The sequence below is a fragment of the Eulemur rufifrons genome, chromosome 30 (genome assembly GCF_041146395.1).
Source record: "Eulemur rufifrons isolate Redbay chromosome 30, OSU_ERuf_1, whole genome shotgun sequence".
In the NCBI taxonomy this organism is placed as follows: domain Eukaryota; kingdom Metazoa; phylum Chordata; class Mammalia; order Primates; family Lemuridae; genus Eulemur; species Eulemur rufifrons.
Window position 1 is genome coordinate 127,274,718 of NC_091012.1, and position 24,640 is coordinate 127,299,357.

A 24,640-nucleotide genomic window follows, 5' to 3' on the forward strand; every position below is an offset into this window, starting at 1 on the left:
AAGGTAATATGTGGCAATCCCTTCCCCCAGTAAAAAGGGTGAGATTCCATTTTCCATTTAAATAAAGCCATTTCAGATAAAACTTCATTAAAGTTTAAAAATTTTATAGAAATCTTGAAATTGTGTCAGCTTTAAGAGAAAATGAAAACTTTTTTTACTTTCAGAATTTTACACACATTTTGGTTACATAATTTGCTTTTGTACAGTTTGAGCCAAAATTGTAAGTGTACCCTTTACTCAATTAGTGTGCATTGTATCCGTTAGGTGTGAATTTACCCATTCCCTACTCCCACCTCCTTGAAAACTTTCAATTATGGATAGTGATGGAAATTTAAAGGAAAATATATCACAATAAAGGGTAAGAAAATAGAAGAATCACTGAATGGGTTTTTCCCCCCCTTTAAGGAAGATTTTGGTACTTTAAATTCTTTTTCAGGGAAAAATTATTTAAAATATTGATTTCATAAATAAAAAACCACTAATTTTAATTAACTTCATATATGAAATATAGGAGATTTAACAGTAACAACATTTCAGAGAAAGCATACATTTAGCACTAATGTAAAGCAAACAATTATTATAATGTTAATTTTCAATTCCTTTAATTATATATTTAGATACCTGAATACACATTATTTTCATTGAAAATAAGAGATAAAAAAAGAAGCAGTAAAGTTCATGGTATGAAACTACTGAGAAATCACTGGGTAGATTTTAATTCTAAAAAGTCATTTCAAGAATATCATATGTCTAAAATGTTATCAGTTCCAAAAATGGGTAAGCCTGGATCCCTAATGTAAAACAAAATGAATGTAATTTTAAAAGATGATCATTTCACTTGGGAACTCTAGTTTCTTAAATGAGAGCTTATCACTTTATATAAGATGAATAACTAACTTCAACAAAGTACAAACAGAAATTAATAAATTGGCCAGTAGTTCTTAGCCATGATAGTATAATAATATTAAGCCTTACACTGGTGACAGATGTATAATGTACTTACTTTTGAAGTTAATATTTATCTCATTATTATTGGAAGGTAAATATAATGGTATTATTTTAGAACTTCTGGATAAGATCTTTGTAAACATTTTCCCCTCAGGAATTATCAATATTACATAAAATTAATAAAGGATTAAACAATGACATTTTGGTCAATAATGAACCACATATATGATGGTGGTCCCCTAAGAGTATAATACTGTATTTTTACTGTCATTTCTATGTTTAGATATATTTAGACATACAAATACTCACCATTGTGTTATAATTGCCTACAGTATTCAATACAGTATCATGCTATACAGGGTTGTATAATGGCCTAGGAGCAATACGCTATACCTTATAATCTAGGTGTGTAGTAGGCTACACTATGTAAGTTTGTCTAAGTACACTCTACGATGTTCACACAATGATGAAACTGCCTAAGGATGCATGTATCCCCGTTGTCAAGCAAAGTATGACTATATATTTATAAGAGCTAGACACTAAATTTTGCTTTAGTTTTTTTACGTGGAAGGATTTTGAGGGGATAAAATGGAAAAATACAGTGAAAGAAACAATTTATATTGCTTGGATATACAAAACAATCATGATCTGTCATTATCTCTCACCATCATCACTAATATCTACTTGTTACAATGTGCTAGGGGCTGTTTTAAGTGTCTTAATGTTTATTTCACAATAGCCTATGTGGTGGAAACTATCATTACCTATTTTAGAGATAAGGAAATGGAGTCACAGAGAGGCTGGGGTGTCTGCCCAAGGTGGTGAAACCAGGTTTCAAGCCCAGGCAGTCTGACTCCAGAGTCCACACTCTCAACCACTAGGCTCCTGATTAATTTATTAACAGAAGAGTTGTATACCTTAACTTTTTTTTATTAGAACATAATATTTGGCAACTGTGGCTATTAAAGTCAAACACTCACTGTTTAACATCTATTCTAAAAGACTAAGAGCACTTTAGCATACATGTAGTATATGAGATGTAATTAAAAATAACTGGCTTTGATACTTTACAAATTCCTTTCAATCACCCATCTCTCCTGACTACTGTAAGCAGAAGCTGATTATATTTCTTGCCACATTTCTTTCATTGTTGTATATTACTGATTATGAATTAAAGGTGTTTGATAAGAATTGTAAAATGATTCCATAAATGATCAGGTCATAGAGAAAGTCTAGTTTCCTAAGAAATATGCTTAGAAGACACACTATACTTATTGGGATAATAAAAAATCATAAAATAATGTAGTTATTACTCTGAAAATATTTGTTTGTAATTATTACATATACCGGTAACTTAAAAAACTGATAATTGTAAGCTAAAGAAAATATCTCGTAGTTATAGAAAGAGGATCTCATTATAACAATGTTGTATAATTTATAGCAAAGCTAATTTTTTCAGATGGACAAAAAATATTTTTAAATGCTTAAAGATGGATCTAGATATATACATATAGTTCCATTCTAAAAACTTTTCATAGCCATGAGAATAGGATAGAAATAAAGCATATTTTTAAAATGCCACAAGTATAAAGACATTGTTTTATGTAATATTTTCATTTCTAAACTCAATAAATCATGTTGTAACTGCTTTTAATAATAAAAACTGACTTCTTCATCCTTTTTAATCCCCTCTTGTAATACTAATGAGAAAAATGGCCAAAAGTCAGGCACCAAAAGAAAGAGAAGAAATAAGTTGCTTGGAGGAATTTCAAACTAATCATCTTCTGAATAACAAAGAGTCTATGGAAATACATCTGATTAGTTTTTCACCTCTAAGAGAGGGCCAAACAGCAGGAGGACATGTAATTCAAATGGCTCTTTTTCTGGAACTGTGACAAATATGGCCTTCCATATCATCAAAACCTTCATCTCTTTTTTCTTTTTTTTAAAACCAATTAATTAATTCTAGAGCTGACTTGCATAGCTCCCTCTCCCTCATTTGGCACAGCTTGCCAAAATGACATTGGCTTCACTCTGTCTCCAAATGTTGGTTAACCAACAGGAGCCAAAGCAACCTCACAGTCAAGTTGGTGAAATAAGGCATATTTGGATACAATCCAAATACCTAAATGGAAAAAGAACTCTCTGAGGCCAGGAGGCTTCCCCAAGGATGCCCCCTCTTCAGCACCTTCCTCTCTATTCAAGTCAACTCTTGGCTCTAATCTAGTTTTGATATGTTCCAATAACTCTCATTTTGCTTTCTTTAATTTTCTGCTAATTATTGTTGTTTAAAAGCACGTTAGAAGCAATTTTCATATGTTTTAATCATAACTAAGTACATTTCCCACCATTCCTTATGATGCTTCAGGACTCAAATTTAAGAAATCCTAGGAGATTTGACTAACTAGAAAGCTGATGAACAACTTATCCAGTTTATCAGTGGAAGAACAAAACAGTTACCTTTACCTATGAAAAAAGTTCTGTCTTGAAATTGGCAGACCTTCTGCAGATCTAAGCTAATTAAACTTCATTAAATCTTAGTATTCCTCCCACCTCTTTACATTTCATTACTTTTCTTACCATTTAGACATTTCCTATGGCTAAGTATATGCTACAGTTCACCAAAATCCTTAAATTCATTTATTTCAAATGTGACTGATTAAACTTACTTACAAAATGGCTGAGTTTTAAAATGATATCCTGAATAAGCCATGTAAAACCTGTTTAGTATTTTCCCCTTTGATACAAATCACAAAAGTAGTTTTATACTGAGCTCTTTGTGTTAATATTCAACATTTTAGGTTTTTCTTTTGCTTCCTTTGAATGATCGTCTCAGTGAAGTGCTGCCCACTGTCCTTTAATAATAAATCTCTCTAAATAGTTCCAATTTTAAAGTCATCCTCCTAAGCTTCTCACACCTCCCTTTAGCAATTCCAAATTTGAATGTGGGATAATGCAAAGAACTCTGTTCAGATGTACTTCATTTAAATTTAACTGCACTTAAACCCTGCTTCTACTGTTTATTACCTCTATATGATATAGAGCAAATTGGTAAAGATCTGTAATTCTGTATTATCATTTATAAAATAAGAAAATTAATACCTACTGCATAGAGTTATGAGGAAAATACTTTCACAAATAGTAGGCACTCATTTCTTTTCTCTTCCAGCTCTCTTCCAGACTATTTAACTGAATCTGATTGTTAGCATTTTAAGTTCATGATTATTCCAAAGAGCAGACCCAGATCTTTCTCTTTTAAATTAGAAAAATTAAAGACCTGTCCAGGGCTATATCTTCATAAAAAAATCAAAATTTCATTGAGTTCATTAATTAGCATTGTGTTGACTCACTTCACATGATTATTTCTTCCCATGATTTAAGTGGAAATTAGAGAAAAAAAAATAGGCTATTTTCTCTTTAGAATCACAGACCCATAGAGCTAGAAGGAGCTTTAAAAGATGATCTACTCCTGTTCCCCATCCACGTGATAAGATCAAAGCCAAGCTGGTTAAATTTACTCCTCTACCTCTTCAAGACCATTTTCAGATTTTATGTAAGTTATTTGTATTCAGATTTCCTGACTACTAGTTTAACATAATGTAGTATTAGTTCATAATTTTCCACTCCAAAACTCATGATTAGAGTGCTTCTTTTCCTTTATAACTACTGAAAGGTGAGATGAAGAAAGAAAAATCTTTAATGCTATAGGTTGAAGGGATTTTAAATAACCTGGACTTTGTAAAGGTAACCAAAAGAATTAGTAAGACTATTAAATCATAAATATTACTTAAAATTTAAGTTCATAAATGTTAAAAATCAGCTCTTAAAACTAATCAAAGTTAGATATAACACTTATAGGTTACAATGATGACATGCTATGTTTGATATGCTGATTTTCATCTCCCCAGGAAAACACCCAAAAAAGCACTAGGAACTATGAATAACCAGAATTAATTTGTCAAATATCAGGAGAAAAGTTATTCTATAGAATAGATGGCCTCAAACCAAAGAAATCACTCTTGGTCAATGGTCAATGAAGGTTTTGCCTTCTGAAACATATATATGTGTGTGTGTGTGTGTGTGTGTGTGTAAGAAAAGCCACATAAAAAGTTAAGCTTGCTTAGAGATCTTTCAGAATATATTATCTGAATTCAATTATTAATGTTAGTTACCAATATTTCTATTATCCAAAATGTCCTTAATTGGTAAATTTATCTATGGGGAGAAAGTAGAAACACTGTAGCACCAAGTTAACATGTAATAGTTGTATAGTAGTTAAGATATTCTCTAGCCAGTTTCTTGTTTTTTGTCTCTCCCTCATCAATATCAATTTTACCAGCTTTCTTTCTACAGGCTTATTTTTTCAAAAAAACCTCTCCCTTGGGTTAAATTTAGAATCAGTACACTTTTTAATTAGTTGAACAATATATAGAAGATGATTATCTTTATTATTACATAATACAAATACATCTCATAGATGTTAGTCTAATGTTGGCAATATCCACTTGCTTATTCACCCTCATAAGGATGAATGTGAGTTATAAAGAGTATCTCAGTTTTTAGTTTAACTTCTTTAGGAGAGAGAAGACCTACTAAAACAACAACAAAACAAAACAAACAAAATAAACAAAACACCTACTTGTATGGGCAGGTAACATTGTGGTGTTTATTATAACATTCTTAACTTAAACTTCCTTTAAACCTATGCAACTTGGTGGGGAGAGGTGAAAGAATGCAATCGAAGCTAAATGATCACCAAGTTGAATAGGATAATTCAGAAATCACCATTTTCAGTTCTCCTTCATTTTCATTTATCTTCATAAAAATTCTTATCATGCTTGACAAACTTCTACTACCTTAACTCCTCTAGGAAAAAAATACCAAAAATGTCCACCAGTGTCTGTTGAAATTCATAGATTTCCATATTTGGAGGCTGCTTTGTCCACATCATTAGCTGTCTGCTGATGGATGGTGGTTTTGATAAACACAGTATCTCTTACCAGCCCTTCACTTGGTTTGATGTTTGCCAGCTGAATCACTTCCAGGTGAGCAGACTGTGAAACCAGAGGATCTGATGACAGGGATATAATGTGGTCACAGACTCCAGAAAGAGTTTTACACTAGAAGCCAAAAAAGAAAAATAGTTGTAGTAAACATGTATTATAGGTAACATACAAACCACCTTTTATTATAACTTTTTTTTTGCAAGGCAAAATAAAAGAAACAGTAAAATAAAGTAATTGGCATTTTTTCTGTAAAATCTATATAAAAAATTCAGGTGAACACACATATATACACAACACACCTATATACTAAATTATAGATATAAGAACTATATGCCAAAATATTCATGAATGTTATGGTTATGTTGTTTCTATTATTTGATTCATCACCCCTAAAGTAAAATGATTGTTTCTAAACAATCTTAATAATCTAAAGAGCCTCTTGATAACAACCATCAGATTGAACTGAATTAAATAATATCAAAAATCTTTATTTTTGTTTTTTGCTTCATAAGAAAAGTTAAAAAAAATCTGGCCAAGGTCCAGGAAAGATGAATCTCCCAAGTCTCCTTGGTGAACTCTTCTTACTTATTTATCTAGACTTTCCTGCTCAAGATTACCTTTGTATAAAGTTTCCCACCTCCTCCAGGCAAAGTTTGGCACTCCTTCAATCCTGCTTTCTCAGCATTCTATGAACAATCTGAAATTGTATGATAACTATTTTATTCTGAATCCCTCTGAGGCAGGGACCATGCTCTGCTCATCTCTGACTTCTTTTCTTCCCTCTACCCCCACCTACCACCCACACAAAGAAGATAAATTCTAGAACATAAAAAGCACTCAATAAGTATTCATTGAATGAAGAGCAAATGAGCTTAAACAATTAGTTAAGTGGCTTTACTGAGGACAGAAAGTTAGTGTTTTAGTCAGGATAACTCTACTCAGGCTGATACCTGTATAGAATAATAGATTTAAAATATATGTTGCATCTATCATGGTACTGTTAAGACTTAGACATGGAAAAATCATGAAGAAAGTGGAATATGAGTGATGAAGCTTGGAATATACTGCCCTAAAATATGCTGGCCCTCAGATGCTTCACAGACTCTCACCGCATTTTCTGAAGCCTGGTTTCCATCATTTTGAGATATTTTTTTGCCTTTACTATAGGAAAAATTATTATTTTGCAGCAATCAAGGTGTTATCTTCTATCCATTTGCAACATGTTACATTTGTTCTGTGACCATTGCACTAGTCTACTGTGAGGGATACAGTTCTCCCCTGGCCACGATAAGAAGCACTCTCTTTTTATTGGTTGCATTCTGTCCTTGGTCCATAGCCTCAGTCTGTGATGGGCTCAGCTGCCTCATAGTAAAGACTCTGTCATGCTAAATTTCCCTCCTTAATTGCACTTGTGATTTTGGCATATACTTTTCAAGTCTGTACTTTTATTGTGGATATCAGCTTCTAAAGATAGATAGACAGTTGCATGGTTCCAATACCCATGGAAAGAACACGGGCTTCATATGAAGACAGATGTGGACAATCACCACACTGCCAATGACTATCTATGTGACTGTAAACCAGTTAATTTATATCCTTGAGACTCAGTTTCCTAAGGTAGAAAATGAAATGAGGTAATAAAGATTACTTTATATGGATGACATGCTAAAACATGATAATGCATAAAAAAAGATTCCAATATGGCTCCTATCCAAATAAGACACTAAATAAATGCTTTCTTCTCCCTCCCTGTTGCTTCCTCTACCCGAAGAGGGCTCAATCCTCACTCATGAGATGAATTATCCCATTATTCTTAATTCCATGACCTTGTTGACTATCTTACAATGACCAGTAATCACACTGGCCATTCTAGATGCATGGTCATGATGGAGAGTTTACATCTCTTTTCACTGTCTCAGGTCTCAATTTTTTAGATACAATGAAGGTATTTACCCTGAAGAGTTGCTACATAAAGTGCCAAAAGGAAGATCATCCCCCAGAAATAGGGAACTCTACAGGGCCAGCTTCGTGGGAGTGTGACTTGTACAGTCACACATGGACCTGCACTTGGTTTTATGCCCTGCTGTTGCTGCCTTGGAATTCTTAATTGTTTTTGAACAGGGGGCTTGGTATTTTCATTCTGCTCTATGTCTCACAAATTATGTAGCCCATTATGGGATCCCATTCTCTCTGTGCTTTTTTTTATTCCTCTTGAAAATGTTCATCAGCAGCCGTGAGGAAAGGACAGAATGGCAGCACTTACACAAAAACTGGCTGCAATTCAAATTGCTGCAGTTCAAATTGCAGGTTTGACAGGAAGAAAAATACTCTGGCAGATTTAAATCTTTTAACTATTTCTTTCCTCCCCTATGTGGTTACATTTTCATTCTTATTTTCTCTTGACCTCACGGGGGGAGATAACATTGTTAGTTCTGAAGGGTTTCTATATAGGATACTTAGATTGCATGCTAATCTGAAGGGTACTAAATTGGTAAACTAAAAAGAACTCTTTGTGTTTTCTACAAATTGAAGCATATTTCAAGAGTCCAAGGTATAAATAGGAAGGTAATGGATGTATATAAATGGCTCAGTATGTGTATATTACAACATTCAGGGCCTCATAAAATACACTGGTAATGAGCAATAGTTGCTCTTCTATTCAGGCATTTGGTAGCATTTAGAAATGGGGTGGAAGAAGGAAAGGCAGAAATACTAGACATTTTACAAAAAAGAAAATACCAATTAAACCCACCATATTAAGTTGCAAAACATTTTTTTTTTCATATTCCTCTTGAGTAATTTTGTTTGCCAAATGCCTGCTTTGTGCTAGGTGCTGCTAGGAATACAAAAAATGAGTAAAACATTGACTTTACTGGCAAAGTTGTCAGGAGTTAATGCATTAAAGATCTTGAAAAGTAATAGAATTAGAAAATATACTCCACTAGAACTTTGCTGCCTGTTTTAGAGATAACGTACTAGAACTTTTACACTGTAGCATTTGGCATTTGACTAAATAAGCCAATTAGAAGGAGTATAAAATGGTCTTGCTTTGCATGCTAATTCCGTACTCATTACTCTGTCATACATCAAGCTGCTACAGGAAACCACATTAGGAGTACTAGAGCAGAATTCCAGGGAAGCTATTTCACACATTCTTATAAAAAGTGAATTTGGTCAATGTTGTTCAGTTAGTGAAATCATGTGAGATATTATATTGTTATTTTTTGTATTTTAAATATATGTATTTTATTTTAAAACACAATATTATCTATTACTACCTAAGAGTGTATTCTAGAAAAAATAAGTATAAAATAGCAAAAAAATTCATTTTTATTACAATTTAATATCATTATTATTAGATATCATTTGTAGAGCACCTACAATGTTATCTGGCACAAGGCTAAATATTTCATATTCATTATCTCATTTATCCTTATAACAACTTCCTGAACTATTATTCCTGAAGTATTACTATAGCCAGTTTAACATATGAGAGAGAGCAAGGCTAAATAAATAGACCAAGGTCATTGACTTGGCAGGAGGACTTGAATTCCTAATCATTATTGTGTTCTTTCTATTTCTATCCTTAGATCTCAACTTTTGTTTTTGATCAATTACATTTTGCACTGTTTAAAATCAATGGCTGCTGGCCGGGCGCGGTGGCTCACGCCTGTAATCCTAGCACTCTGGGAGGCCGAGGTGGGCGGATCGTTTGAATTCAGGAGTTCGAGACCAGCCTGAGCAAGAGCGAGACCCCATCTCTACTAAAAATAGAAAGAAATTATATGGACAGCTAAAAATATATAGAGAAAAAATTAGCCGGGCATGGTGGTGGATGCCTGTAGTCCCAGGTACTCGGGAGGCTGAGACAGGAGGATCCCTTGAGCTCAGGAGTTTGAGGTTGCTGTGAGCTAGGCTGATGCCACGGCACTCACTCTAGCCTGGGCAACAGAGTGAGACTCTGTCTCAAAAAAAAAAAATAAAAATAAAAAAAAAATAAAATCAATGGCTGCATTAGATGGACACTATATAACACATTTAAACGACATAACAAAATACAAGGTAAGCCTGCAAGTATTCTTGTAGCTTAGAATGTAGTTTAGATAAGGAATATGAGAACTGAGACTGTGAAAGACATGGGTCTCTGAGAAAACTTAAATCAATTTTAACAGCAAAAGGACAACTCTATTCTAGCTACAAGATGACTGGTAACCACTGTACAAAGGGGATTATTTACTGTTTTTGCAATATTTATACCAAAAGATTTTAAATTCAATTTATCTTTAGTTCTAAAGTGAGAATAAAAATCTGAACCTAAAATTAAAGTCCAGTAAATAATATGTCTTAAATAAAGCTAAAGGGAACATAAAATGACAAGGAGTGTTATAACTGACTCTCTGGATTGTTATAAACTACCCAAGATGGTGACAAAGGATTAATGACTGAATAACAGCTAACAGACAGGGCTAGACTTTAGAATCTTTTAAAACAGAAGAGTGTCATGTGCTGGATTTAAAGATGTTGTATAACTTTTTTCTCTTGGGTAGTTTATATTAATTTCAAATATGAATTAATATAATAGATCATATTCTCAGGCTGAAATGGAGTTTTCACATTCTGTCCTATATATATTAATACTATATTTCATATAGATATATTATATATATGTATATACATATGGCTAGTTCACCTAAATCTAAATGGTCTAAAGAGAAAAAAATCTGAACAAAGCATGTTTAGTATAAAATAAATAATGGTTTTAAAACAGTTATAAAAGCAACATTTTAGTCACTGTGGAAATTCAAAAACAATCACCCTATATTAATATATTAACCAATAATAACAAATGGCATTTTTTCATTATCTCTGAATTTATAAATTTTTTAGATTAATACATGAAGATTTAGCTATTATTTTTTAAAAAGAAAATACATCACAGCCAAAGAAACAGTCATGAGAATAAACAGACCACCTACAGAATGGGAAAAAATATTTGCATACTACACATCAGATAAAGGACTGATAACAAGAATCTATTTAGAACTCAGGAAAATCAGCAAGAAAAAATCAAACAACCCTATCAAAAAGTGGGCAAATGACATGAATAGAAATTTCTCAAAAGAAGATATAAGAATGGCTAACAAACATATGAAAAAATGCTCAACATCCCTAATCATCAGGGAAATGCAAATCAAAACCACAATGAGATATCACTTAACCCCAGTGAGAATGGCCTTTATCAAAAAAACCCAAAACAACACGTTAGCATGGACGTGGAGAGACAGGAACACTCATACACTGCTGGTGGGACTGCAAACTAGTGCAACCCCTGTGGAAAGCATTATGGAGGTATCTTAAACAGATTCAAGTAGACCTGCCATTCGATCCAGCAATCCCATTATTGGGCATATACCCAAAGGAAAAAAGGTCATTCTGTAACAAAGACACATGTACCCGAATGTTTATAGCAGCACAATTCACAATAGCAAAGATGTGGAAACAACCCAAATGTCCATCAATACATGATTGGATTAGTAAGCTGTGGTATATGTATACCATGGAATATTACTCAGCTATAAGGAATAATGAAGATACGACATCTCTATGGTTCTCCTGGAGAGAGTTGGAACCCATTATATTAAGTGAAGTATCCCAAGAATGGAAAAACAAGCATCACATGTACTCACCAGAAAATTGGTTTCCCTGAACATCACCTAAATACACATCTGGGAACGACACCAATCGGATATCAGACTGAGGTGGGGGGTGGGGGAGGGGATGGGGGTATGCCTACACAATGAGTGCATTGCGCACCCTTTGGGGAATGGTAACGCTTGAAGGTGCTGACTCGGGAAGGGGGGGTGGGGAAGGGAGGGATATATACCTACATGATGGGTGCAACGCACACTATCTGGGGAACAGACACGCCTGGAGCTCTGACTTGGGGGGAAAGGCGGTACATGGGAACGTATGTAACCTGCAATTCTGTATCCCCCATAACAATAAGATGAAATAAAAAAAAAAAAAGAAAAAAAGAAAATACAGAAAGTGCCCTAAGTACAAACAATAGTGAAAAGCTAAGGGATAAGAAACAATCTTATGTTAGCCTCAAAGCATACTCAGGCATGACTGAGCTACTTAAAGTATTTTTATTTGCTTTTCTAAATAAGTGGGATGTGAGGGCGATCTGGCTGCAACATCTGTCACCCCATTGATCGCCAGGGTTGATTCGGCTGATCTGGCTGGCCAGGCAGGTGTCCCCTTCCTCCCTCACCGCTCCATGTGCGTCCCTCCCGAAGCTGTGCTCGGTCGAAGAGGACGACCTTCCCCGATAGAGGAGGACCAGTCTTCGGTCAAGGGTATACAAGTAGCTGCGCCCCCCCGCTAGAACCTCCAAACAAGCTCTCTAAATAAGTGGAGCACTGGTCAGTTATACTTTGGAGTGTATTAGAGCAAATGAGTAAAAATATCTTTAGATTAAAAAAATCAGAAAATTTATTTGACATAGGAAAGAACTCTAGGCTCATAAATTTAACAAAAGACTTTACAGAAGGAAATTTTTGCTTTTTGGGCATATACATATATTCAAGGAACAAGAGTATGAAATATAAGACTAAGATAAATTAAGGAAACAACAGATGGATATACATTTTAAGATGGCAATGGTGGTGTGAAAGCTACAATTTAAATACAGCTTAAACAATTGAGGTTTATTATCAATAACACGGAAAATAGTAACTAAAGTTTTCTTTTGATAAATAGTTATGTATGTGTTTAAATAGCTATTGATATAATATTTCAATTAAAATAGAGAACAGAGCATATTTTTGTTTGGCTTATATATTAACATAATTCAGTTATAAATTCTGCAATTCTGTGCCAATTTAGGATGAAATTTCCATTGTATTTGGAGAATAAGGGAGGCTTTGTTTTTACAAAATATCATACATTTATTCTGATATTAAATAGCGAGGACTCTAAATGATATATGCCTCATTCAGAAAAATATAGTATGTTTTGTATCTTAGTACTGACAGATCTCTGTTGAGCTACACATTTTGCACTTCTAATTATGATGGTTTCCTAAGAAGACACAAGGAGTGAACAATCATCAGTAATTAAAAAGAGTAAAATTCAGAAACAGAATTTAAAATATTAACAGTATTTCAAATTCCTATTCTATATAGACATTCTCTGACACAGGAAGGATTTCTTATTCATATGAGTAAAGAGGATTGAAGGAGAAATAATTTTTAAACTTAAAAAGCTAATATAATAAAATTTCAATTTTAACCCAATGTTAAAATTATATCTATAAACAGCAAAGATTAAGAGTTTCAAATAGTTTCAGAAAGCAACTGCAGCTGCAAATAAACAAAGGTCATATGAACTTCATTCCAATAAGACCTAGAAAACTCCCACAATCCCTTTACATGTCACACTTGGATAGTGGAGGAAAAAACCACAACCAAACAATTAGCAAAATGAAAGGAAACCACCACCATGCTTTCACTAAGCCATTTATGCATTCAACAATAAATGCCAACTACTAAGCTTAAGGATTTCACAGCCTGGGATAGTGTCTCTGATAATGTATTTGGTTTTGTCCTTAACATCACTGACATTAAGCATGCTGCCCTTGTGTTCCTGATAACAGAAAAGAAGCAGTGACCCCTAAAAGCCTGTGATGAGCTAAAATTAGTAAGTCAAAACTCATGATCTTAAAAGCATCATTTCCTTCTAAATTCTTATATTTGCCCACATTAAAACTTAAAGGTCCCAAAGCTCATCAATAGTGTCAGTCCTGTTACTACAAGCTTGCAATCACTTAAATCCTTATATTCAAAGAATTTCAAGACAGATGATTTGAGATCACTTTGTTCACTGTTCCTGAATGACACTTGGAGATCCCTGAGAGGTTAAGTGACCTGCACATGTCATATAACAAAGTTAATGGAAAAGTCAAGACTAAAACCCAGAAGTCCTGATGCTCAGTTAAGTGCTATTTTCACAATGACATGCTGCCTCTAACCAAAGAGCTACTTTACAACGAATAAGATGTGAACCAAACAAGTTAGGAAGAAATACAGTATCTTATATTTAAATTCTCAAATGCTATTTTCATAGTTATTATCTCTTGACTACTAGTGTATTTTTGGCTTTATTTTAAAAATTTCATTTTTGTTTTTGTTTTGGTCATTTTGAGTTAAAATTTCAATTAATGATGCTGTATTAGCTATCTATATTTGTGTAACAAATTACTACAATCTTAGAGACTTAAAGCACTATACATTTACTCTCTCACAGTTTCTATGCATGGCTCAGGAGTCTAGGCACTGGACCCAGTCCCAGGTCTTCTGCTTAGGGTCTCACAAGGGTGCAACCAAGATGTCAACTGGATTGCATTCCTACAGGGAGGCTTAAATAGGGAAGAATCTGCCTCCAAGTTCATTCAGGTTGTTAGTGGGATTCGTTTCCTTGTGACTGTCTGACTAAGGTCTCCATTTTCTTGTTGGCTGTCATCCAGGGATCACTCTCAGCTCCTGGAGGCTGCCCTCTGGTCTTGGCTGCATGACCCCCTCATAACATGACAGATGACTTTTTCAAAGCCAATAGGACAGTCTCTGACTCTTTGAGTCTTTTTTAAAATGGTTCACATCATTAGATCAGGCCCACCCAGTATACTCTCCCTTTTGATTATATTAAAGTTAACTGATAAGAGGCTTTACATACATCTGAAAAATCCTTTCACCTTTGTCATAAACCAAAACACAATCATGGGAGTGAAATCCATCATATTCACTGGTCTCAACCATACTGAAGAAGAGGGCAATTATACACCAGGGGGCAGGGATCTTTAGAGCCATCTTAGAGTCCTGTCCACCACAGATGTCAATGGCAAAACATCAACAGTAAGACAGAAAAGAAAGTCACTGAAATTATATGCCTACAATTTATTATCCGAGAATTAGATTTTGATCTCCTAGAGAGACAGCTATAGTGTGCTAATTAAGAGCCTGGGACTGAATCACAGCTTTGTCACTTACTAGCTGCATGATTTTGGGCAAGTTACTTCATCCCTCTGTGTGCCTCAGTTTCCTCATCCATATAACTGGGATAAAATCATACCTATCACTGCATTGTGATGAGGACTAAATGAAATAATTAATATTTATTGAGATCTTACTATAGTCTAAGTATTCTTCTAAATCCTTTACATGTATTAACTATTTTAATCCCCACAACCTCCCTAAGAAGGAGATACTGTTATTATCTCTACTGTACATATGTGGAAACAGAGGTACAAAGGTGTTAAAAACTTGCTCAAGATCATACAACTTTTAAATGTCAGAGCCAAGTTATATCCAGGCAGTTTTGCTTCAGTTCCTACTTGCTTAACTACTATGCTTGGAAAGTTGCTTGACATGTAATTATTAGATATGTTAATGCCTAGAGAGCCAAACTTTGAGATAATACTATCACCTAAAAATTATACTTTAAAATAATAATCTTCTAAGAATGATGAAGTCAGTGCCAAATAGTGAGAGAACATCAGTCCCAAACGTGCAGCTTGTTTGATGAGCAAGAAGTTGTCCCATGACACTTTAAACTTACTTCCAACTACTTCCCTAAAACAATCTGGGATGAATTAAAAGTTGGGAAAAGAAGCTCCACTACTACTCTCATTTCTGATAGGGAAATAGAGTAAGCTGGAAACCAGGATTGGATCTGGGAAAATCTCCACTCTATTTGTCTGCTGTTTCATAGGCAGGAAACAGAGACAGGCAGGCTTGTGTCAAGTCCCCAAGCAGATGAGAGATCATTCATTGGAGGGTATGCCATTTTCCAGGTTTGAGGGCATGCCATTTTCCAGGCTCAAGAATAACAGTGGTCTAGACATATGAGTGGCTCAGTTAAGGTATAGATTATTAGGAAAATGTTTTAATTTTACTTTGGACTTTATATTCAAATAGCAAGAGTGAAACAGTTCATTATAATCAGATGAGCTTCTGGAAAATTCAGGCACTATATATGCACTTTATGGGCAAATAGGGAACAAACAGTAGAGATCTACGAGCAATGTCTTCACTTATAGTTGAGAAATTTGAAGTTGCCATGTGTAGCTTTATGGAGGTAAGAGCTAACCACACTGTGCCAGTTATGAATTTATCGGCTCTCAGCTTTAAATTCACCCTTCAGTACTTGCTCTGTGATAATGGATTGGACTCTTTAAGCATTTATCCTTTATAATGAGTACAATGTTAAGTTTTTGTCAATAGAGGGCACTGGAGAGATACTGCAGAGGGAAGGAGGCTTCTCTTCCAGGTTCCTATGGGTTTTGTTTTACCTTTTCGTGCTCCTGCTGCAAGATCCATTAGCGGTGCATGTGCGTGGGAACATTGGTAGTGCTCTGCTCTAGTCACATGCCCAAACTATGCAGTCCCTCAGTGACCCTGTGGCCTCAGCCTGGGCTCAGGGATCACCATCCTGAAGCTATCTCAACATGCTCTCGAGGCCTCTTATCCATAGCAGCATCCCAACTTTTGCTGTGAGCCCTCCTACCAGTATCACTTGCCTACATCCTAAAAGGTTGTTTCTCTCTTGCCTGGCAACTGTGGACAGGCTCTGGTCTAGACAACCCAATGAAACTGCCACCACACCTTCTCAGCCTAGGGGAGAGTGTTTCACCTATAAGATATTCTTCCTCAAGTCTTTTCCCTCAGTCCTAAGACATGGTTTAGGGTTCTCTTTACAGGTATACTTTCCTATCACAGTTTAATAATTACTTATATGAAACTTCCCTTGTTTGAGGTACTGTGTGGTTTCTGTCTCCAGACAGATTCAATTACCTTCTTTCTTCTTATGGAAGAAATTTTTACATCACTGTACTTTAAAAAATCTACAGTGTGCTTGATCACACATAGAGTAGTCTCAGATGAAATCAGTCCTCCAGTTTATCACTTTATGTTGCCATCCTGCTTTCTAATGATTTTGTTTGTCACTAAAGAATTAAGGAATTTAGACCTGAGAAGTCACAGATACTCCAAGCCCCCAACTTATTCAGAAAGGCTAATTTAGCTTGTTCATAGCTAGTTAAGTGACATAATGGGGTCAGAGCACAAAATCTTTTAACTCTTAGGCTGATGATCTTTCTATTATATTACTCTACCTCACTTGACTCCCCAACAAAAATGACTACTCTTTGAGGACAAGGATTGTACCCTCAGAGTCAGTCTGAATATGAAAGCATTTTGCAATGCATAGTATGTTCAGCAAATGTAATGTTAGCAAGAACATTCATATAAATGTACTGCCTTACATAATATCTATATAAATCGTAATAAGAAACACTAAAACCAGATTATTTTAAGTCTTCATGTAGTCCACATTCTCTTTAGTATATATGCATTTTATTTTTTGTCCCAGGAAAGACAAACATTTTCTACTTCTATCATATTATATCTGGATTTCTGCTTTCTCCTTTCCCATATGGGACATCGGTTGTAGAGAAGTTAATTTACAGTTAAAATAATTTACAATGCAATTAACCAAAGTGTCAAAACCTGAAGATAATGTAATACAACACTCAAGAAACTAATGACTGAGTAATAGTGTTAGTATGCCTCTTTAGGTTCACTAAAAGGACAGTAAAAGGGGTTAAGATAGAAGGGTCATGCTAACTTTGAAAAAATAAGAAGCATCTCATGTTTTCCATTTATAAAACTCAGTATTAGAATTTATGTTTTAAAGAGATTGACCCTAATTTTTACGTTTAAATGCTATAGTTACAACCAAAATCTCAACCATATCAAAAAATATCAACTTGCATTTGGACCAAGATCATAGCTTTAAGAGAAGAAGAAATCGGGCTATAATCGGCAAAAGCTGCCTTTTCATAGCATCAGGGACCTTCTGAAGACCAATAAAAATTATTTTTAGGGATTTTTGAGTGGCACTGTTTTCAAAAAACCTCCAAAGATAAACTATTAATATTAATACAATCACTTTTATTTCATTATTGGACATGCTGTTACCCTAGTACTTAAATGCATCCTCAAGGTTTTGGGCGACTAGAAGAGGAAAGCTAGGCTTACATAAATGATATGGTACAGATGTCAGGGCAAAGACTAAAATGAGCTCTTTACTTTCTTCTCCAGGCTCCTCTTTTACATCTAACTGTTGGCTCTCTGAAGTTTAAGCTATTTTTAGTTTGGATAGCAGAAAAGACACAATAATTTCAGCCCAGATGAAGTTTAGGAGTAAAGACTTCATAAATTTAAAGAAAGGAGAAAATTACTCAGAATGTTTATGAAATAAAACAAATACTTAACATGCCAAAATAGGCCTAATTCATTATTGAACCTAAATAAGAAAAAAGAAACCAGCTTGGAGTAGTAAAGAGATAGAGGGGAGAGAGGGGTAAAGAGGGGGAAGAGAAAGTAGAGAGAGAAAAGAGAAGAGAGCATTCTTGAGAATGCTCTGTAAACTGTAAAGTACTATATATAGTAATTAAGGATAATCTTAACATTAAAATAGACATTTACTGTATTTCTTCTTCCTGTTATCTTTACAAAATGATAGAGCAAAAAGCAAGTGCCATATGTAAAAGGTGTTTTTGAGTTCAGAGCAATCTGATTTAAACGATGTGACCTTAATGATTACGCCTGGTCTGGGATTTCCATGAGTCTAATCAAAGCTGACAAGTGTTCCAGGCTCACCAATGAGAGGAGCAGGGCTGCGACAAGCAAAGGAAGTCTGTTAAAGCACAAGATCTGAAATGGCTTTTCAGGCATGCTTATCACTCCAGATTCAAAAGCTGTAGTGAAAGACGGGAGTGAGGAGAAAGTATAGAACTGAAGAGAACTCCAGATCCTGTAAGTGATTTACTGTATAAAACAAGGATCTGTGCAGAGCAAAACAGATGGGCTCCAACATGCCAGGGAATGTATATCCTGTGACAAAGCCTGAGAGGAAAAGATAAGATCAATAGTGAAATATCATACTATTTATTTTTAGTCAATTATCACTCAGATATATACTACATTGATTACCTGTATTGCCTTTTGTCCTTTATGGTTGCACTCTGTCATCTGTTCCATTATATTTAAGGGCAAATTCTAAGGAAACCCAAGCTGTTCAGTTTCCTTTTATTCATTCTTACATTTCATATTAACAGACATCCCTGTCCAACACTGCATTCCCTTCACACAAGGCTTTTTGGTCTTCATGGCCCACTAGTACTCTCTGATTTTAAGCAGAAATACTCGTTCCAATTTTAGAGATGAGAAAAGTGAACAGAAAATCTAGCCTAAGGATTATTCAAGTCACTTTTGCCTATTGCACTATGCGTACTATAAAATTATCCATTAAAAGGTATCAGAATTATAAATATATTAGAATAAATACATACTTTTATATTTTTTCATTATAAAAGCATGTAAACTAATTGAAAACAATTGGGAAGATACTTGAAACTAAAATAGAATCAGCTATTATCTTACCAAGCAAATATAATAAATATTAATATTATAGAATATTCTATTTTTAAATTTTCAACAGTGATGATTCATTCCATGTTTATAATGCTTTTGATCAGATTTTTACTTAACAATGTCATTTAAAATCTTTCCTTTAAATTGGCAAATGAATATTTTAGGTGTATTTGTAAATATAACATATAAATTATATATTCACAATTTCAGACAGTAACTGTGAATAGTAAATATTTCATCCTGTGAATGCACCATAGTTTACTGAAGCATTACCTTATTTCCTATTTTGATTATTATATATAATGCTGCTATAAACACTCTCTATATAAAACATTATTGAGTTCTTCAATTTATTTTTAGACTAGATTCCCAAGACATTATAGCAATATGGACTCTGGAGCCAGACTAGCTGAATTCAGATTGGATCCTAAATGGTTTCTAACTGTATTACTTCAGGAAAATCACTTAACCTCTCTGCTTCAGTTTCCTCATCTGTAAAATGGAGATGACAGTAGTAATACTTACCTCATAAGGTTTTTATGAAGACCAAATGAGTTACTTTTACTTTTTATAGAGCACTTAAAATAGTGCCCAAGGTATACTATAAATATTACGTGTTAGTATGTTTGTGAGCCTTGAAATAGCCTAAAATTTGCTTCCAAAAAAGATTTTGTGAATATACATGCCAAGCACTAAAGTATGCCCATTCTAATTTCATCAGGTTCTCACCAGCATTTGGATGTTTAATATGTATGTGTATGTGCACACATGTGTTTGGGTTTATGAACTGATAGGTGAAAATTTGTCTTTCATTTTTGGTTTATAGGGAGTCCTTGTTATCTGAGGATAACTGCCACCAGAAAGTAATGGTAACTTTGTAATTATCATTATAAGAATGCAGAGCTTGTCCCTTTTAAAATATATAAATCTTACAATATAGGTATTAGCCTTTTGATTTATCATTAACCTCCTTTTTAAAAATAGTAGTTAGCACTCATATACTTTTTTATTCTTTATCATCTCATCTGGTTTTGTAGTTCACCCTTAGTCCTTTGCTATTCCGGAAAGCAAAAGTATTCTGGAAATACTTTCCTATTCTGGAATTTCACTTTTGCTTCATTTATTTGGTGATCTTATTCAAACACATTTCTGAAAAAGGTACTTTGGTGACCTTTCTGATCTAAAGGTATCTTTTCATTGCTTTCACACATGAATGATAATTTAGTTAGATATAAACATTTTTTGGTCATTGCTTTTCTCTCAAATATTTATTCTATTGGGTACAATGTACACAGTCCAGGTGACGGGTAGTGAAAGCCCTGACTTCAGCATTATATAGTGTATTCATGTAACAAAAACATTTATACCTCCTTAATATTTTAAAATAAAAAATATTGATATTTAGAAAAAAATTACAGATTTTTTTCCATTGTCTTCTGACAGCTATGGTTTCAAAGTAGAGATCTGAATATAACCTAATTTTTGTTCCTTTGATGTCAAAATCGCTTTCTCTCTGTTCCCTCTAATTGAGTAAATACATGGTTCTTTACTCTAATTTGAATTTGAAAATTTACCAGAACGTATCTTCAAATTGTTATCTTTCCAATACATATTCCAACTTTGGTAAGTTATCCAAATTTTCAAATTTCTATTCCTAAATTATTCTGTTATATCTTTTGTTTCATATTGCTTTCTTCCTCAGGTTAACAATTACTTGAAGGAGGGTTAACCATAATCTACTGTCTATAGCCTTCATCTCTCATTTTTTGCCTTTTTCTTCGTTTACTAAATATCTGAGCATTATTAAAGTTCATCTTGTTTCTCATTATTTCAGGTGTTGAAGGGCACTCTGATGCTTATACAGGTTGAATATCTCCAATCTAAATAACTGAAATCTGAAGTGCACCAAAATCTCAAACTTTTTGAGCACCGACAAGACACTCAAAGGAAATGCTCACTGGATCATTTTGGATTTTCAGATTAGGGATGCTCAGCTGGTAAATATACAATGCAAATATTCCCAAATCCAAAAAATCAGAAATCTGAAACACTTCTGGTCACAAGCATTTTGGATAGGGGACGCTCAACCTGTATTGCTCTGTGGAATTCCTAGGATATAGCAAGTTTTCATAAGTGACAGGTTCTCCTTCCTCTTGACAATTGCCTCCCCTACACTCTGGACAAAATAAAGATTTGGGGGTAGAGTCTGGGCTAAGACAGTTGTTCTAGAGCATATCTCAAGCTACTATAATCTGTATTCAGTCATGTGAGATCCTCTTTTTTTTTTTAATGCAGTCTCCACTGAGGCCGTTCTAAATATATATTTACTCACATTCCAGTGTACTAAAGTGAAGAAGTTTCTAAGAACTATTAATATATTACATAGTATTCTAAACGTGCCTGGCATTAGAAAGATTTCAGTCATGCTCTTTAGCTCAGTCAATGGTTGGCTACTAGCACTGTTCTTACTTCCTACACATATGAAACTCCTACTCATTTGTGAAAAATGCTCATTTCTTAAATATATACTTTAGTTTACTATTCAGGTATTTCTGTGGATCTTTTAGCAGGATTTTTTCCCAATTAAGAAAAATAACAAGTATTTGTTGTGCTATATTTAACCATTACAGAAACACGTAAGTTAGAGTTAATGTCCCTAAAATTTATCCCACTCTTTCCAAAAGCTACCAACATTAAGTCTGTTGCATAGTTCTTCAAATTATTTTCACCTTATACTTCTTTTTTACACAAATGTCACATTATATCTACTGTTTGAAACTTGATTTTGTTATTTATGCAAATTTTGATTTCAATCAATATCAGGACATTATATGTGACCCAAAATGCTCTAAAATTTGGATTTCTACTTGTCTATTAAATCTTTCTTCCCAAAGCTCCATAAAATATTTCAAAGGAATTTTTCTTTTAAAGATTCCAACCAGTAAGTAGGTTTTCTTTTTATTTGTTTTTAAAATTAAAAACACTGGAGTAAGACATATGATGGTGTGACATACAGTTGGTGTGTTTCATTGTACTAGACACCTCTTGGGCCCCACCTCACACCTTCTCAATCCACTTTTTTTCTCCAGCTACTGCTGTGGCAATCTGCCTCACCCCAGTTGTACTACTTTTGCTTTTTGCCCTAGAGCTCTCTGATGCCTGCAGAAACCTGATAGTGTGAAGAAAGTAACTAACACCCCAAGGAGTAACCTTTGTCCAATGGGAAAATTGGATTAGAGCCAGTGGATAAATGTTCCCTCTCCAGTGTTTGGCAGGCAGGTTGGACCATTCTGAGGCACATTCTATAGGGCCCCTCAGAAGGTCCTAATAGGACAGAAATCCAGTTCCCTCTAGAGGTGAACAACTTCAGAACCCATACTGACTCTCCTTCCCAGTGTCACTTCTGTGCTTTGGGATCACTAATCAACATAAACTACCCGCATTCAAGCCTTTGTTGTAGGCTCTTTTTTCCAGAAAGAATCTAGGCTAAGATGCTCATATAGAATATATATTAATCTATCTTTGAAAAAAAGACATTATCAATAATATTTTACTTAGCATATTCAAGTATCATAGGAATAATAAAAACATTCAAATTAACTCAATTTAATTCTAAACAAGCTATATAAAAACTCAGGCTCTTTATTTTCTGGTGCATATAAAAAAGAAAGAGGAAATAAAAAACCTAAATAATAAAATAAAACCTAAATAATAAAAATCTAAATAAATATAATAAATACTGGAAAGAGAGTTACCAAATTATAAATCTTTGCATAGAAAACCTATTAATTTATTTTTTCCCAACAAAAATCACACAGGAAAGATATTAATATTCCCATTTTAAATATTAAGAATAAAGTCTCAAAAAAAATTTAAATCACTTGACCAAGGTCTCTGAAATAGAAAATGGTAAAACTAGGATTCAGACATAGTTTTTAAGACTCAAAGTGATTTCTTCCATACTATAGGAGATCTGGAAAAATATTTATTCTGAAATTTTGTTTTAAAGAAAGTATTCTAGCATCATATATCAAGTGGTACAGTATACTATTTTGTCATTTAAAAAATTAATTCTTACCATGAGAAAAGTAACACACAAGTATACTTACAACCTTCTAGTAAAGGCTGGGTCATCTTTGCATAAAAAGGCCAGGATAGGAAGTGGGTTGATAACATGAAAATAAAAATATTTTCTGAGATGAACTGACTGGTTAATGCCATACACTGTTTCCATCATCATCAGACAGGATTTTTAAATACTTACTAGCTGGAATACAAAACTGCCAAGGTAAATATATGGCATTCATTTCTAAACTTCTTCAATATTATTTATGCTGTCATTCATTTATAACATCAAGTAGCTCAGAATCTGGTTTTTAAGAAAGGTTAGTGAAATTTTAATACAGAAATAATATGAATCTATTATTAGGAATTTAAGAAATTAAAATTATTTAAATATCTTTAAATTATCTTAAAAAATTTTAAATGATTATTTTAAAATCTGGCTATTACTTATTACAGTTTTTAATAACATTTCAAACATCATTTTATAACCCCAAAGAGCTTATTTCCTTAGCCTATTAATATTATATTTAAGATCTTTTGTACCAGAGCAATCCCACAGTATTTCTTTCATCATATAAATTTATTTCTGATATTCTGTTACATGGTGGAATCTGAATTTTCTTCAGAAATAAACTTTCATAATTTTTGCAGTCCCCTACAGATTCTTTTTCCATAAACTATTTACACTGCCTTTGTTGACATTTGAATATTGATTACAAATGTGCTACTGGAACTATTCCTCCATATAAAAGATTGTATCAACAAATGTAAAAATATATGCTATACATACATTAAGAGAGAAAGACAAAACAAAGAGAAATTATAGATATAAATTAGAGCCAAGGATGAAGCTAAATTCAAAATGAATCGCATAAGGTGCTCTTCCCTATGGGCCACAATTTCAATCTTAAGTTTCCAGAAGCCAATGCATAAGGAAAAGTACAGTGGTTTTTGATATCAACATCAGAAAGAGATCACTCCTGAGAAACTTTATAAAGAAAAAAGTGTAACACACACTGACCTCAATAATAGGCTTGAAGTAAACACAATGAAGAACTCACAGCAGCATACCAAAGTCTAATAACTCAGTAAATTCAATACTTCAGAGGGAACAGTCATTGTCACGGA

The 24,640-nt window shown here is 33.8% G+C and overlaps 1 protein-coding gene across 4 annotated transcripts in view; it reads right to left on the reverse strand.

The window, feature by feature from the left end:
* The window catches only part of CNKSR2 (connector enhancer of kinase suppressor of Ras 2), a 268,798-nt gene that overhangs the window by 147,379 nt on the left and 96,779 nt on the right, over positions 1 to 24,640 (reverse strand). For all 4 annotated transcript variants that reach the window (XM_069463485.1, XM_069463484.1, XM_069463483.1 and 1 more), the window contains exon 6: positions 5,949 to 6,068. In XM_069463485.1, coding sequence (XP_069319586.1) covers positions 5,949 to 6,068 — 120 coding nt within the window. The remainder of the gene's footprint in view (positions 1 to 5,948; positions 6,069 to 24,640) is intronic.